Source organism: Danio rerio, chromosome 24, assembly GCF_049306965.1.
Source record: "Danio rerio strain Tuebingen ecotype United States chromosome 24, GRCz12tu, whole genome shotgun sequence".
Lineage (NCBI taxonomy): Eukaryota > Metazoa > Chordata > Actinopteri > Cypriniformes > Danionidae > Danio > Danio rerio.
Window position 1 is genome coordinate 45,763,328 of NC_133199.1, and position 16,673 is coordinate 45,780,000.

At 42.4% G+C, this 16,673-nt stretch overlaps 1 protein-coding gene across 4 annotated transcripts in view; it reads left to right on the forward strand.

Moving 5' to 3' along the window:
• LOC101884098 (lethal(3)malignant brain tumor-like protein 4) overlaps positions 1 to 16,673 on the forward strand; it is a 64,499-nt gene that overhangs the window by 43,723 nt on the left and 4,103 nt on the right. For all 4 annotated transcript variants that reach the window (XR_012399619.1, XM_073941255.1, XM_073941254.1 and 1 more), the window contains 2 exons: positions 9,721 to 9,890; positions 16,038 to 16,100. Coding sequence is in view for 3 of the 4 variants with exons in the window: in XM_073941255.1 (XP_073797356.1) it covers positions 9,721 to 9,890; positions 16,038 to 16,100 (233 nt within the window). In the remaining variant the exon portion in view is untranslated. The remainder of the gene's footprint in view (positions 1 to 9,720; positions 9,891 to 16,037; positions 16,101 to 16,673) is intronic.

Genomic DNA, 16,673 nt, shown 5'->3' on the forward strand with positions numbered 1-16,673 from the left:
CAGTGTTTCTCCTTCATTTACCCTGTGGAAGTTCAGCGATGACTGTTTTCTGGAGTTGAGTGATAGCAACATGAGGATGTGTGTGTGTGTGTGTGTGTGTGTGTGTGTCGAGCTGTTAATGATATGATATCCAGAGTTTAACAGCAGCCTCATTGATTGCCATAAAGTTCTGATTGTTTCCATGGAGACACTCGAGCCCTCCAGACCAGAATACTCTATTACTGTCAGCAGGAAAATCTGTGTGTGTGTGTGTGTGTGTGTGTGTGTGTGTGTGTGTGTGTGTGTGTGTGTGTGTGTGTGTGTGTGTGTGACAGTGGGAGAGAGTGTGTGAGAGAGGTTGAGTGAAAGTGTGTGTGAGTGTGTGAGGGAAAGAAAGAGAGAGGAAAAAGTAAGAGTGTGTATGTGTGTGTGCGTACTGACGTGTGAGAGTGTGTGCATGCCTGCATGTGTGTGTGTGTTTTGTATGTGTATATGAGAGGGATAGAGTCTGTTTGTGAGAGTGTGTGTGTGTGTGTGTGTGATGTATTGACACACACACAGTATTCAGCTCAGCGGACTCTTAAATCAGCTGCGATGCCTTATTTTTAGAGCTCTGCAGGACAATGATGTGGTTCTCCTAAAAAGTGTGTGTGTGTGTGTGTGTGTGTGTGTGTGTGTGTGTGTGTGTGTGTGTGTGGAGGCGTTTGCTGAGTCAGCGTTCCTCCAGACCTCCTGATTCTCACTGCATTACAGTTGATCTGCCAAACTGCCCTCATCTGCCTGATCACGGGTAACTGAGAGACTACAGCACCATCACCAGCCCCAATCACACGCTACTGTACACTTTATTTACAGTGGGTGTGTCTGTGTCTAGTCTAAATATCTGACAACTGCTAAATGGAGAAGCATTTCCCAGACCAGCACTACATCTAGTCTTGCTTTCAGGAATTATCATAGTCAAAATGAAGCCAGTTTCCCCTCAAAACAAAAGAAACTCCTTAGCAACATCCTAGCAACCATCCTGACCACCCTGGTAACCATAGTTTTGACACTGACACACATTAAAATCAATCAAGTTACCAGAACAACATAGCAACCACATAGCAACTCCCTAGCTACCACCCTGACCACCCTGGTAACCATAGTTTTGACACAGACACACATTAGAATCAAGTTACCAGGGCAACATAGAAACTCTTTAGCAACACTCTAGCTACCACCCTAGTAACCACCTAGTATTGACCCAGACACACCCTACCAATCAATTAAGCTACCAGAGCAGCATAGCAACCTCCTAGCGACACCCTAGCAACCATCCTGTCCACCCTAGTAACCACGTAGTATTGACCCAGACACATCTTAGAAATATTTTTTTAACTATAGCAACACCCTAACAACCATCATGACCACCCTAGTAACCATAGTTTTGTCAGACACACATTAGAATCAATCATATTACTAGACCAGCATAGCAACTACTTAGCAACACCCTAGCAACCATCTTGTCCACCCTAGTAACCATAGTTTTGACACAGACACATTAGAACTAATCAGGTTATCAGGGCCACATAGAAACTCTTTAGCAACATCCCAGCAACCATTCTGTTCACCCTAGTAACCATAGTTTTGACACAGACACACATTAGAATCAAGTTACCAGGGCATCATAGCAACTATTTATCAACATCCTAGTAACCATCCTGACCACCTTAGTAACCATAGTATTGACCCAGACACAAATTAGCAAATTAGAAAGAACTTGAGTTGCTAGAGCAACATAGCAACCACTTAGCAACACTCTTGATTCTTGTTTCAGATGGTGGTCTTGTGTGTGTGTGTGTGTGTGTGTGTGTGTGTGTGTGTGTGTGTGTGTGTGTGTGTGTGTGTGTGTGTGTGTGTGTGTGTGTGTGTGTGTGTGTGTGTGTGTGTGATGGAGGCTGGTCAGCAAATGGTCAGTGTGTGTGTTAGGGGCTGGTCAGCAGATGGTGTGTGTGTGTGTGTGTGCGTGTTTGGAGGGATGGATGATCTTTTGTGTGTTTACACTGGCACTGATGCGGCTGTCAGAGCTGTTGTCATGGCAATGAGAGGTCACACTCACTAACTCAGTCCTGTGGGCCACTAACCAGCAGCCGCTGCAGTTTATTATGTTCAGCAGATTCTTCCATCCATCCATCCATCCATCCCGCCGTGCTTTATCACTCCATCATCCATCCTTTGCTTTTTTAGGCTTTTTATTAGTGCTTTTTTTTGCTTTGTTTTATTTGTTTTCATCATGCCATCATCCGTCTTTTCTATATTTTTGTGCGTTTTGGTCATTATTTTCTCTTTTATTTTGTCATTATTTTCTCTTTTCTTTCTTTTCTTTTCTTTCCCTCCATCATTACATCCTTTGCTTTTAGGCCTTTTTTCTTCACGTATTGTTTCTCCATTTCTTGCGTTTCACTTTTCTTTTTCTTTTATTGCTCTGTTCATCTCTTTCAGTCTTTTTCTCTTCTTTTTTTCTATTTTCCTGCATGTTTTTCTTTCCTTTCATGTCGTTTATCGTTCTATCACTCCACCAGCTATCTTTTTTCTGCTTTTCTGTTTCCTTTTTCCATTTTCTTCTCTCTGTTCATTTTTTAATTTATCATTCCGTCCTGTCGTTTATCACTTCATCCATCAATTTATTCCCGTCTCCTTTCATCTCCATTTTCTTGCATTTTTTTCGTTTATTGTTCTGTTCATCCATGCATCCATTTTCCCTCACTTTCTTTTCCTTCTTTTATTTATCGTTCGATCACTTCATCCATTTATTTTCTGCATTTTCACCATTTTGTTTTTCTCTTTCTTCATTTTCTTCTATCCTTCTGTCATTTCTATCATTCATTCATTCATTGTTTTGTCTTTTTTCTTAATGCATTTTTCCACGTTTCTTGTGTTTTTCTCTTCTTTTTTTATTGCTCTCTTGATCTATTTCAGTTTTTTTCTCTTCTCTTTTCTATTTTATTGCAGGTTTTTCTCTTTTCCCCTGTCATTTTCATTCTATCGCTCCTCCATCCGTCTATTCTGCTTTTCTTTATATTTCCTTTTTCCATTTTTTTTTTCATTTTTTGTCGTTTGTCACTCCATCCATCCATTTATTTCTGCCTACTTTATGCATTAGTCTCAATTTTCTTGCATTTTTCCTTTTCGTTTATTGTTCTGTTCATTCATCCATCATTTATTTCTTTTCCCCCCTCTTTCTTTTGTTTTGTCAGTGTTGTTTATCATTTACTCCATCCATTTTGTTTCCAGCATTTATTTTTATTTTTCTCTTTCTTTTCTTCGTTTTCTTCTATCCCTCTGTCATTTCAGTCATTCCATCATCCATTCATTCCAATTCTGCCTTTTTTTCTTCATGCATGTTTTTCCATTTCCCTGGATTTCTTTCTTTTTCCTTTATTCTTTCATTTCTTTAATTCTTTCTTTCCGCTATCACTCCATCGATCCATTTTTCCCTTTTTTCTTGCATTTTTATATTTCTTTTTTTGTTTTCTTTGATCATTCTGTCGTTTATCATTCCGTCACTCATTCATCCATTTATTCTTCTGCATTTTTTCTCCATTTCTTTGCATTTTTTGTAATCGCTCTCTTGTTTCCATCATCAATTCATTGCATTCTTTTCTCTTTCTGTTTCTTTATTTGTATATTTGATCCCTCTTTCCCCGTTTATATAGTTTCCTCTTCTCGTTCAGCATGTGTCTGTCCATCATGAGCGTGCTTTATTCAGATGATTTCATGTTTATTTGCAGTAAATCTGCTCATCTGAACATGAATGATTGTGTTTTGCTCTGTTGATCTCTGTGAGGATGATGATGTTGATTTCTGGCCTTCAGTGACAGAACTTGATTGATTTAATTAAGCACTGTTGTGTGTGTGTTTGTGTGCGTGTGTGTGTGTGTGTGTGTGTGTGTGTGTGTGTGTGTGTGTCGTCTGAAGGTGAAGGAAACTGTATCCGCTGAGCTGTTTGAGTGTATAAATCAGTCCTGACAGCAGCATCACAGTCATCAGATGATCGATCACCTTCAGTCTGAAACACTGCGGTGTTCTGGCCTTCTGGACGATCACACTGAGGATTCAACAGTTTATCTCACTTCAAATATATGTTTGTTTCATTTCTAAAAATAAGTAAAAGAATGAAAAAGAAGGCATTGTGTCCTCACAGTAAAAAGGTCTCTGGTTTGAGTCTCGGCTGGGTCAGTTGGTGTTTGTGTGTGGAGTTTGCTTGTTCTCCCCGTGTTGGCGTGGGTTTCCTCCGGCTGCTCCGGTTTCCATATTTTCTATTTAACATACTGTTCTAGCATTTGCATTCATTTATAAATAGAAATTGTTGATCAGACACTGATCTAATTTAATTTACGGATTTAATTAAACTCAATTCTGTATATATTTCATTTCATTGAGAGTGTTTTGAGTGTTAAACTGTGTTTGTCAGAGTGACGGTCTGTGTTTGGGTGGTTCACTGAAGGTCAGTCCTGATGAAGGATCATCCTCATTGATCTGCTCATCTGAAGTGTCTCGCTGACGTTAATGTGAGCACAACACACTCCTCTAACAGGAAGTGACATGCTCTGCTTCCTGTGACCTTCAGTATTAGCGTCTCATTGGAGAGGAAGCTTTTATTTGTCCTGTGTGGATAAAGAGACGTCTGTGATGATCCTGAACTCATTTTCCTCAAACTGGAATGATGAACATCAGATGAGTAGTGTACAGTAAACTGAATCCATTATTAATCTGGAATGATGCTTCAGTGTGATGTGAAACATTTGATTCCGTCACTAATTCTTGTTTAAGCTGTTGTTAAACGTTTTAAACCACAACAGAGGTAACGGTACTGTAGCTGAAGTTTACATACTTGATGGTAGCAGAGTTTGACTGTAACGAAGTTAATGATGGTGATAGTTGACGTGACCGGGTTTGACGGTGACAGGATTAACAGTGACAGTTGACGTGACAGGGTTTGACGGTGACAGGGTTGACAGTGACAGTAGATGTGACAAGGTTTGATGGTGACAGAGTTGACGGTGACAGTTGACGTGACAGGGTTTGATGGTGATAGTTAATGATGACAGTTGACGTGACAGGGTTTGATGGTGACAGGGTTGACGGTGACAGTTGACGTGACAAGGTTTGACTGAGACAAAGTTGACTGTGACGGGGTTCGACTGTGACAGTTAAGGGTGACAGTTGACATGACGGGGTTTGAGGGTGACTGTTGACTGACAAAGTTGACAGTGACGGGGTTTGACCACGAGAGTTGACTGGTTTGACGGTGATAGTTGACTGTGACAGTTGACGTGACTGGATTTGATTGTGACAGAGTTTAGAGTCACAGGGTTTGACGGTGACCGTTGACATGACAAGGTTTGACTGTGACAGAGTTGACATGACGGGTTTGACGGTGACAGAGTTGATGGTGACAGGGTAGATTGTGACAGGGTTGACGGTGATGGGGTTTGTTTTTGACAGGGATTGACTGTGACAGAGTTGACTGTGACAGTTGACGGTGATGGGGTTTGATGGTGATAGTTATTGTTGACAGTTGACATGACAGGGTTTGACGGTGACAGTTGATGTGGCAGGGTTTGACGGTGACAGAGTTGAGAGTCACATGGTTTGACGTTTGGTGGTGACTTGGTTTGATGGTGATAGTTATTGTTGACAGTTGACATGACTGGGTTTGATGGTGACAAAGTTGAGGGTCACGGTTTGACGATGACCGTTGACATGACGAGGTTTGACTGTGACAGAGTTGATGGTGACAGAGTTGATGGTGACAGTTGATGGTGATAGGGTCTGACGTTGACATGGTTTGACGGTGATAGTTGACTGTGACAGTTGACGTGACTGGATTTGATTGTGACAGAGTTTAGAGTCACAGGGTTTGACGGTGACCGTTGACATGACAAGGTTTGACTGTGACAGAGTTGACATGACGGGTTTGACGGTGACAGAGTTGATGGTGACAGGGTAGATTGTGACAGGGTTGACGGTGATGGGGTTTGTTTTTGACAGGGATTGACTGTGACAGAGTTGACTGTGACAGTTGACGGTGATGGGGTTTGATGGTGATAGTTATTGTTGACAGTTGACATGACAGGGTTTGACGGTGACAGTTGATGTGGCAGGGTTTGACGGTGACAGAGTTGAGAGTCACATGGTTTGACGTTTGGTGGTGACTTGGTTTGATGGTGATAGTTATTGTTGACAGTTGACATGACTGGGTTTGATGGTGACAAAGTTGAGGGTCACGGTTTGACGATGACCGTTGACATGACGAGGTTTGACTGTGACAGAGTTGATGGTGACAGAGTTGATGGTGACAGTTGATGGTGATAGGGTCTGACGTTGACATGGTTTGACGGTGATAGTTGACTGTGACAGTTGACGTGACTGGGTTTGATGTTGACAGAGTTGAGGGGCACAGGGTTTGACGATGACCGTTGACATGACGAGGTTTGACTGTGACAGAGTTGATGGTGACAGAGTTGACGGTGACAGTTGACGTGACTGGGTTTGATGTTGACAGTTGACGGTGACAGTTGACGGTGATGGGGTTTGACGTTGACAGGGTTTGATGGTGATAGTTAATGATGACAGTTGACATGACGGGGTTTGACGGTGACAGAGTTGATGGTGACAATTGACATGATGGGGTTTGACAGTGACAGGGTTGACGGTGATGAGGTTTGTTTTTGACAAGGATTGACTGTGACAGAGTTGATGGCGACAGTTGACGTGACTGGGTTTGATGGTGACAGTTGACGGTGATAGGGTTTGATGGTGATAGTTAATGGTGACCGTTGACATGACGGAGTTTGACAGTGATAGTTGACTGTGACAGAGTTTACGTTGACAGTTGACATGACTGGATTTGATGGTGACAGAGTTGAGGGTCACAGGGTTTGACGGTGACCGTTGACATGACGAGGTTTGACAGTGACAGAGTTGACAGTAACAGTTGACGGTGACGGGATTTGGTGGTGACAGAGTTGACGTGACAGGGTTTGACTGTAACAGGGTTGACCATAACATGGTTGATAATAATGGAGTTAACAGTAACAGTTGACTGTAACAGTTTCACATCAACATAGTTAACGATAACAGAGTTGACATTTTCCATGATTTATGAAATATCACATAATGACACATAATTAATCTAATATTGGTGAATCCTAAACATTTTCAGACCGAGAGTGCAAGTGTGTGTTTATTTTGTATATTTATTATTAGTATATTGTGTGTGTGTGTGCTTGTGTGTGGATGCTTGTTTGTTTTTTGTTTATTGTTTGTATGTTTGTATGTTTGTGTGTGTGTGTGTGTGTGTGTGTGTGTGTGTGTGTGTGTGTGTGTGTGTGTGTGTGTGTGTGTGTGTGTGTGTGTGTGTGTGTGTGTGTGTTTGTTTGTGTGTGTGTGTGTGTGTGTGTGCGTGTGCGCGCTGTTCTTTTGTGTCCTGCAGTGATGATGTTATGTTGCGACTCTAATCCTCCTGGACGGCGTCGACTCTCATCCTCGTCTGCAGATGGTCTGGAGAAACACACACTGTCAGACGGAGGCTTACACACACACACACACACACACACAAAATCTAAGTAATTGTGTATTCAGATGTGATTTGAGATGTTGATGTCTGGAGAACATGCATGACTGAACATCTGCAATGTGTGTGTGCATGCAAGTGTGTGTGTGTTCTGTGTGTGTGCCTGCAGCACGTGTTTATTCCAGATTTCAGCACATCTCAGTGTCACTACTGAACCAGTCATGCTTGCTTTCTTTACTCAGCTCGCATTCTTGTTCTCCGGTTTTATCATACACATTCACACACACTCACGATTGCACACTCACTCACACACAAGCACACACACTCACACTCTGTTTCAGTCACACTCACACACACAAACACGCACACTCTCCCTTTCACACACTCGCACAATCAATCAGAATAACTCACACTCATCCATACACACTCGGCCACACACACATACTAACACTTTTTCTCTTTTCAAATATCTCTTACACACACACACACAAACACACACACTATGAATGCTTCTCTGCTGTGTACAAATCAATGGAGTCTAAATGAATCATCAGCAAGGAAGTTTAGAGAGTGTGTGTGTGTGTGTGTGTGTGTCATTAACATTTAAACACTACTTTTACACTTATCAAACACACACACACACACACACACACACACACACACACACACACTATGACAGACCTGCAGTGTAGAAACGAGGAGCCAAACACACGTCGTGTCCATTACTGCGCTGCAGGAGACGCCGCATCAACACACTGATTATTAACACGTGTCAGGGTTTTTGGCAATTATTTTTAAGCAATAGTCCCGATTATTAAAGGGTCGCGTGTCTGCAGAGGGCCTCGATTTACAGCTGAATATCAGTTTCCTCAGTCTGGAAGCTTCTCAGAGAAAGAGCCGTGATGTTATGTTGGATATTAACATGGAGCTTTCATGAATCAGTGTTGTTGAGCAGTCATGAGCTGTATTTTAATTTCTCTCAGTGTGGCTAAGACACCCACGTTGGCTTTTTCTACATTGAAATGTGAATATGTTGTATTGTGAAACTACATAACATCACTGCATTGTACAATAGACTTTTTCAACAAACATTCAAATGTATTTGAGAGCACAACAGAAGCAGTGCATTGCTGAAGTAGGCGTCTCCTACATCCAGACACATTCATATGGTGCTTTTTAAACTGCATAACAATTATGGATGCAACGATTATAGATTTGGTTGTAATGTAAATATTATATATTGTATATTGGGTGAGCAGCTATTTAGATGAACTGTTATCATCATCTGCGCTCATGCATTCATAATCACTTTAATAATACTCGTCTAACATGTCTTTTGTTGACATTGCACTGAAAGTCTCGCCATGAGATGTTTTATATTGTTTGCACCCGGAAAGATGCAAGTGTGTTGCTCCGCTTGAGCCCGCACATTAACATATATTCTTACAGTAGAAATAAACTTGCAAGCGGAAAAGTCGTGATATGGGAATAGTCACTGCTATAGTTAATCCGGTGTGTGTGTGTATTAGCCTCGGTGTACATACTTGGAACTTTAAACTAGCGCACAGTTGGCAACTTGTCATCACTTTGTTTAATTGCAGCAGTTTCATTTTGGTCTGTGCAACAGAAATGCAGCTTATAGAAGCCTTTACCATTAATTAACTGTGAGGGATTAAAGCGGGGTTAATAGTGAAATCTGATAATCGTTGCATCCCTATTGACGATATCAACGCATAGTACAACAGGCCTTCTCTACAAACACATCCAGATGTTTTCAGCTGCCCGTGCCACTCGCTTATGGTGACTCTCGCTCTGCGCAGCCTCTGCAGCTCATGCTGTATTGAACAGACGCACGTCACTTCATAGCTATAGCGGCCGTTTCTCCACTCAACTAAATGTGTTTTGGATGTCTTGGTCACACTACATCGAGGGCCGGAACAAATTGCCTCGGGGGCCGGGTTCAGCCCGCGGGCCGCCAGTTGAATAGTCCAGCTATACTGTGTGTAAGCAGACTATAGATAATTACTTGAGTTTAACTGTGGTGGTAACTATATTGTTGCTGTGGTACAACACTACTGCAGTAATAGACAAATGATTTGATGGGCTTCAGTTTTCTACACTATAATATAATTTAAAATAATAATCTAATCAAAAACAAATGTGTGTGTGTGTGTGTGTTTCAGAGCGTAATGTGGACAGTCTCCAGCAGGCTCTGCATCAGTCGGTCTTCCTCTCCGCCATGTCTGCGCACCCGAGCCGTGACCTGCCGCTGTGCTGGGATCAGCACTGTAAACTCCTGCCCGGAGTCTCCGGTGTTCAGGCCAGCCGCGTCACACACTGGAGTGTAGAGGAGGTGACAGACACACAACATCCTCATCCTCATCATCAACACATACACCTAACACACGCATACACAAATGCACTTCATTGACCTGATAAGCTTGAGCATTGCTTTGCTCTTCAAGTCCCCATGAAGTCAAAACTAACCGTATTGATAATGTTCGTCATTAAGAGACAGTGTTTGCCTTTGAAATCTGAAAATGCACTTCCTGTTTGATTTCAGTTCATTTGTCAGATTATGTATATCTTGGGTATTGGGTGTGGCTAACATACTTAGCCACACCCCTCACGCTGTCAGTTTTGACAACAAACAGAAAGGAGGAGGAGGAGGAGGAGGAGGAGGAGGAGGAGTCTGTTAGGTTGGAATAAGTCACCCAAAACCCTTTTCCCCATCTGTCTGAATGACACGCCTACTTTACTACATCCAATCAGCTTGCAGTAGAAAAAACAAGCCACGCCCACTGTTTCTCATGTAATATTCAGTTCTCTGGGAATTGCATCACAACATGAAACACAAATGGTCTCCATCTTCCAGCTCATACAGACTGTAAACCTGAATAAAGCCTTTAAAAACTTAATAATACAGTTAATGAAGCACATCCTTGCTGCAACAGTCTGTTTACGAGACTGAAGTCGGGCTCTGAGGAGGAATTTTACAGAAATTTAGAGTCATGTGATGCAATTTAACTGCTTTATCCTGATTATCCATGTCTCAAGAGCCAGTTTCTGTGCCTGACGATCGGGTTGTCGTGATCCTAACCTTCGACCACCACCCGCTCCACAATGCATCAGCACACATCGCTCCTTCGGGCTAAGCCCAGCCGGGTTCAGAGGCCACGATGCTCCACTGGAAAAAGGTGGTTTGCCTTGTCTAGGTTGGAGGAAAGTCCTTACCCCAGGTGGAGGAGTTCAAGTATCTCGGGGTTTTGTTCAGGAGTGAGGGAAGGATTGACAGGCGGATCGGTGCAGCGGCAGCAGTAATGCGGTTGATGTACCGGTTCACTGTGGTAAAGATGAGCTGAGCTGAGCTGAAAGGCAAAGCTCTCGATTTACCGGTCAATCTACATTCCTGCTCTCACCTATGATCATGAGCTTTGGGTCATGACTGAAAGGACAAGATCTCGGATACAAGCGGCCAAATTGAGTTTCCTTCACAGGGTTGCAGGGCGCACTCTTATGGAAATTGTGAGGAGCTCTGACACTCAGGAGCAGCTCAGAGTAGAGCCGCTGCTCCTCCACATCCAGAGAAGTCAGCTGAGGTGGCTCGGGCATCTGTTTTGGATGCCTCCTGGACGCCTACCTAGGGAGCTGTTCCAGGCGTTTCCCACCGGGAGGAGGCCTCGGGGAAGACCCAGGAGACGCTGGAGGGACTATGTCTCTCGGCTGGCCTGGAAACGCCTCGGGATCCCCCCGGAGGAGCTGGAGGAAGTGTCTGGAGAGAGGGAAGTCTGGGGTTCTGTCCTAAGACTGCTGCCCCCGCGACCCGGCCCCGGAAAAGCGGCAGGAGATGAATGAATGAATGAATTAATGAACACTGATTATTGTTTTTCATAATCCAAAATTGAAACTGATTTTCAGTTAATCTGCACAGCCTTGGTTAATGTGATTATGATAAACTGGAAATTAGCTTAAGTTCTATAAAAATTGAAAAACTGTCAATGAAATGCTTCTGATAAAGCACTGTGAGTTCAACAGCAAGCTTAATAATCTAGTTTTCACTCTGAAATCATTTTATTAGCGGCACCAGGCCGGGATTGGCTAATCGGGAGGACCGGGAGAATTCCCGGTGGGCCGGTCTGTTTTTTGGCCGCGAGGGCCGGTGTCCCTAGCTCCAGAATCTGTTGCTCTCAGCAGTCAGACTTTTTAAATGAATGTATTTATTTACTTGACCACAGTCTTCTTATTCATTATTTTACAGCTCTGCTCTTTTTATCTATTTTCTCGCAGCCTCGTGAGCAGATGCAGCCTGCAGGTTAATGATGATATAACTCAGATGAGTCACCTTTCAGTGTACAGCTGCTGTGGTCGAGTGGTTAGCACATTAGGTTACGATGCCACCGACCCGGGTTTGATCCTCATCTGAGTAATTTTTTTTCACTTTTATTGTTAAGACATATAATACTGTTAGGGTTGTTGAACATTTGAAGTTCTAAAGCAGCTGTTTTCTCCAAAAAAAGACATGGTAGTGTAATTAGAAACTGAATTGGAAATAACCTTATTTTAATATAGTCAGTCGTGAACTGAGGTGGGCCGGTCTGAGGCTTGAAACTCCAGGGCTGAAAAGAAGTCTCACTCCGTCCCTGAGCGGAATGGTGGCTCAATGGTTAGTGCTGTTACCTTACAGCAAGAAAGTCTCTGGTTTGAGTCTCGGCTGGGTCAGTTGGTGTTTCTGTGTGGAGTTTGCATGTTCTCCCTGTGTTGGCGTGGGTTTGCTCTGGTTTCCCCCACAATCCAAACACATGCGCTATAGGAGAACTGATCAACTACACTGGCTGTAGTGTATGAGTGTATTTGGGTGTTTCCCACTACTAGGTTGCGGTTGGAAGGGCATCCGCTGTGTAAAACATATAATGGATAAGTTGGTGGTCAGATTATTCTGCTTGTTTTAGTGGGAAACTCTCTTTATTTTAACTCATTATTTCTTAAACCAGCACGATATTTTAAAAAGGAAATGTTTCTTGATTAAAGAGTTTTCCCATATGTAGACTAGAAGCAGACACTAAATGTAAGTAAGACAAGCATGTTTTGCAGTGTAGTTTCATTTGAGCAGCTTTTATTCTAATGATGTGATGTGCATCAGCCAATGAGAGCGCGGCTGCTGTTGGTCATGTGATTGGCTGAGAGTATAAGCAGACTGTAGTGTCTGCATGAGCTCCAGTGTTCAGTCGCCGTCGGTGTTTGTCATGCTAATGTCGGCCTGCGGAGGTGAAACTGAGCCTCTTTCGCTGTTGTCACGGTAACCAGGTGCGGCTGAAACTCTGACCCCGAGACATGAGGATGAACAGAGCGCAGAGATAAACACACACACTACCACAGTGTAAACCTGTGTAAATATCAGCTGCGCAGGATCTCGAGGGCCCAGCGGTAAACGGGTCAGCTGCTGACAGAGGGGTTTGAGATGGATGATGGACACACGCTGATATTCAATATATCATGAAAATGAACCTGCGCAGTATTGATATTGTGTTAACTTCAAATTAATGTGAATAGTTATTGAATGTTTACGTTTGTAGAGTGCTTATTTAATATTCAGATTGTGTTTGCCGTGGTGTTCATAATAGTTAGTTAATGTTTTGTCCCCGTAGCGTAGGGAATCTTCATTTGCAGCATACACTCGCACAGATTCTGACATTTCACATTTGGCATACAGCGCGTCTGAAATATTGATGTATTGATGTCTGTATTTATAGTGCTATTGTACATTACACGAGTTAACAGTTATTAATTAAACTGAGAAAGCTTTTATAAGTTTAGTTTGTTCATTTCTCAGTTAATAATCTAATACTAATCTATATTATTCATTTAAATGATTTATTAAATAGGGTCAATAACTGATCACATTCAGTTGCGTTTGTAATGTAATATTAATATAGTAACAGTTATAAATCTGCCTTTTCTTAGTCGATTTGAATGCATTAACTAGCATTTACTAATGAGACTGTGTAAGTGTTAATAAGACTTGTTTCCTATTCAACTTTATAATCCGTTTTAATTTAGTAAATTTTAAATGCAGTTTAATTTAGTTGAAGCATTTTACTCTGAAAATGTACATGCAATATATTAGGTAAACATTACCATATCAGATATATTAGGTTATACTAGCATATCATTTCCACAGTAGAGGAGCAGATGATGTCTCTTGTATTTTAGAAAAGCGCATGAGTAACCACTGTTATATTTTTATATTTGATCTTTTTAAAGTCGTATAAGTGCTAATATCCTGTATTGCTTTTAAGTAAGCATCTTACGGCAGTACAGCGTGTTCAGAGCGGTGTGTGTGTGTGAGTGAGTGAAAGCACTTTACTGCACTTTACCCTGTTTTACTCAGCTGAGGAGAAAGCGGCGCTCAGCACTTTACGCTGGTGTATTAACAGGATTTACACGCTGTTATTCATCAGCAAGCGCCCACGCTGAAGGCCTGTTTGTTTATGAGGATTTGAGTCGCGATTGAAGGCGTCAGTGCTGTGTGTTTATGGAGAATAATGGCCAGTGTTTACATCACTACAATCCGATTATTAATGACACCTACAAGGTCAAGTGCAGAGGGATCATTCATTTCCAGAGGGGTGAAGTGTCTGATTCAGCTTCAGTTGGTGGAATTGAATCTTATTGACTTCACGAGAGTCCTGTTCATTTAGAACGCCTTAGCAACACAATGACATTGTACTGAAAGCTTCTCAGAATGCCATGGCAACCTAATTGCAACATGCTGAAAGCTTCTACAAACACCATGGCAACCAAATGTCATACCCTGACAACAAAACCACAACATGCTGAAAGCTTCTACAAACACCATGGCAACCAAATATAACACACTTAAAGTTTCTCGGAATTCCATGGAAACCAAATATCAACGTAGTGAAAGCCTACCAGAACACCCTAGCAACCACATGGCAACATACAGAAAGCCTCCCAGTATGCCATAGCAACCAAAATGCAACATACTGAAAGCTTCATGGCAACCAAATTATAACACAATTAAAGCTTCTTAGAACACCATAGCAACAACATGGCAACATGCTGACAGCTTCTAAGAATGCCATGGTAACCAAATATAAACATACTGAAAGCCTATCAGAACACTCTAGCAACCACATGGCAACATACATAAAGCCTCTAAGAATTCCATAGCAACCAAATTGCAACATGCTGAAAGCTTCTAAGAATACCATGGCAACCAAATATCAACGTAATGAAAGCCTATCAGAACACCCTAGCCACCACATGGCAACATACAGAAAGCCTCTCAGAATACCATGGCAACCAAATAGCAACCAAAGCTTCAAACAATACCATGGCAACCATTTAGCAACATGCTGAAAGCTGTTAAGAATTCCATAGCAACCACTTGGCAACATATTGAAAGACACAGCAACGCCCAGTGACCTACAGCTAACACTGGTCATTCTCAGTGTGTAATGATGTGTGATTGTGTGTGTGTGTGCGCGTGTGCGTGTGCGTGTGTGTGTGTGTTCTGTTCCTGTGCTGTATGAAAGCCGCATCGATCCAGGCAGAATATAGATCCAGTGTTTCTCCTCCAGCTCTTCTAGAACACTCTGATGCTAATATAGAGAGAGTGTGTGTGCGTGTGTGTGTGTGTGTGTGTGTATACAGTAATCACTCCAGCGTCCCTGCAGAATCACAGCTTAATGAATTCTGCGCACACTTATTACAGACTCACACACATCTTCATTTGCAGGAACACACAGGCCTGACGGATGCAGGAAACCTGTGCATTCATGCGTGTATGCATGTGAGTGTGTGTGTGTGACGCTCTTCCTCTAGTTGTGTAGTGTAAGTGTTCCTCCTCTTGTGGATCTGTCGCTGCTGTTCTTCAGTCTCCGCTCGGGTTATTCTTAGCTGGTGTGTTTCTGGATTTCCCTCAGTGTTTCTGTCCGACAGCTCAGAGTGTGTGTGTGTGTGTGTGTTTCTCTGTAAACACTGCAGGAGAATAATGCACTGCTGACACTGCAGAAGAGCTGAAAACTGTGCTCAAAAACACTCTGATGACCTGCAGAGCACACACACACACACACACACACACACACTGAGAGACCATCATCATCTGTTACTGCATGAGACACACACATCATGCGCATGCAGACACACACACACACACACACACACACACACACACACACACACACACACTAACATACACCCACTCTGACACATGCTGACCGACACATCACAGACACTGACATCACACACAGACATCATACACTCACACACACACACACACACACACTGGCACACGTTGAATTTCTCACACTCTTTAAGACGGCTTTTTAACACGAATATAATCAATAAATTCTACATTAGTTTGATCAAAATACAGTGAAAACAGTCATTTCTTACACTTTATTTACACTTTTAAATTAGATTATACTGTATATATAATGTGTGTGTGTGTGTGTATGTGTGTGCGCGTGCGTTTCAGGTGGCTGATTTCATCCATTCTTTACCCGGATGTGAGGAACAGGCCAAGCAGTTCAGAGAAGAGGTAGTGTGTGTGTGTGTGCGTGTGTGTCTGTGTTGTGTTTGTGTGAATAAATGTTTAGAGGGTCAGGAAACATCAGAGCACATGTGTTGAGCTGTTGACAGTCATGTTTGTGTCCCGCACTGCTGTACACACTATGAGCACTCATCTATCTCACTAACTAGGGAACATTGGTTGTTTTAGCGTTATTTCCAGCTAATTTGTTCTTCCGGTTTGAAAATAAATGTTGAAGCTGCATCACGGATTAGATCCTCGTGTGTATTCCAGCGTGGAGACCGGATGTCTGTACTGGCGAGTGCATCGTGACGTCTCTGAGTGTGCTGCATTAACTCATGAGAAAGACTTGTTCAAGCCAATCAGCGCGCTCTGTTGTGTATGCGGTGCAGCTTCATTAATATGCATGAGAGAGCTTCCAAGCTTTTACCTGAAAAGTCTTGGGGATTTGACATGGCATTTTCCAGGCCTGGACAAATTTTTGAAAATCTGAAAAACCCACAAAGTTTTGGGAAAGTCATGGAAATGAGTTGAACAAATATCTGTACAGTTGAATATGGGTTAGTCGTCTTCTTTCTGTCC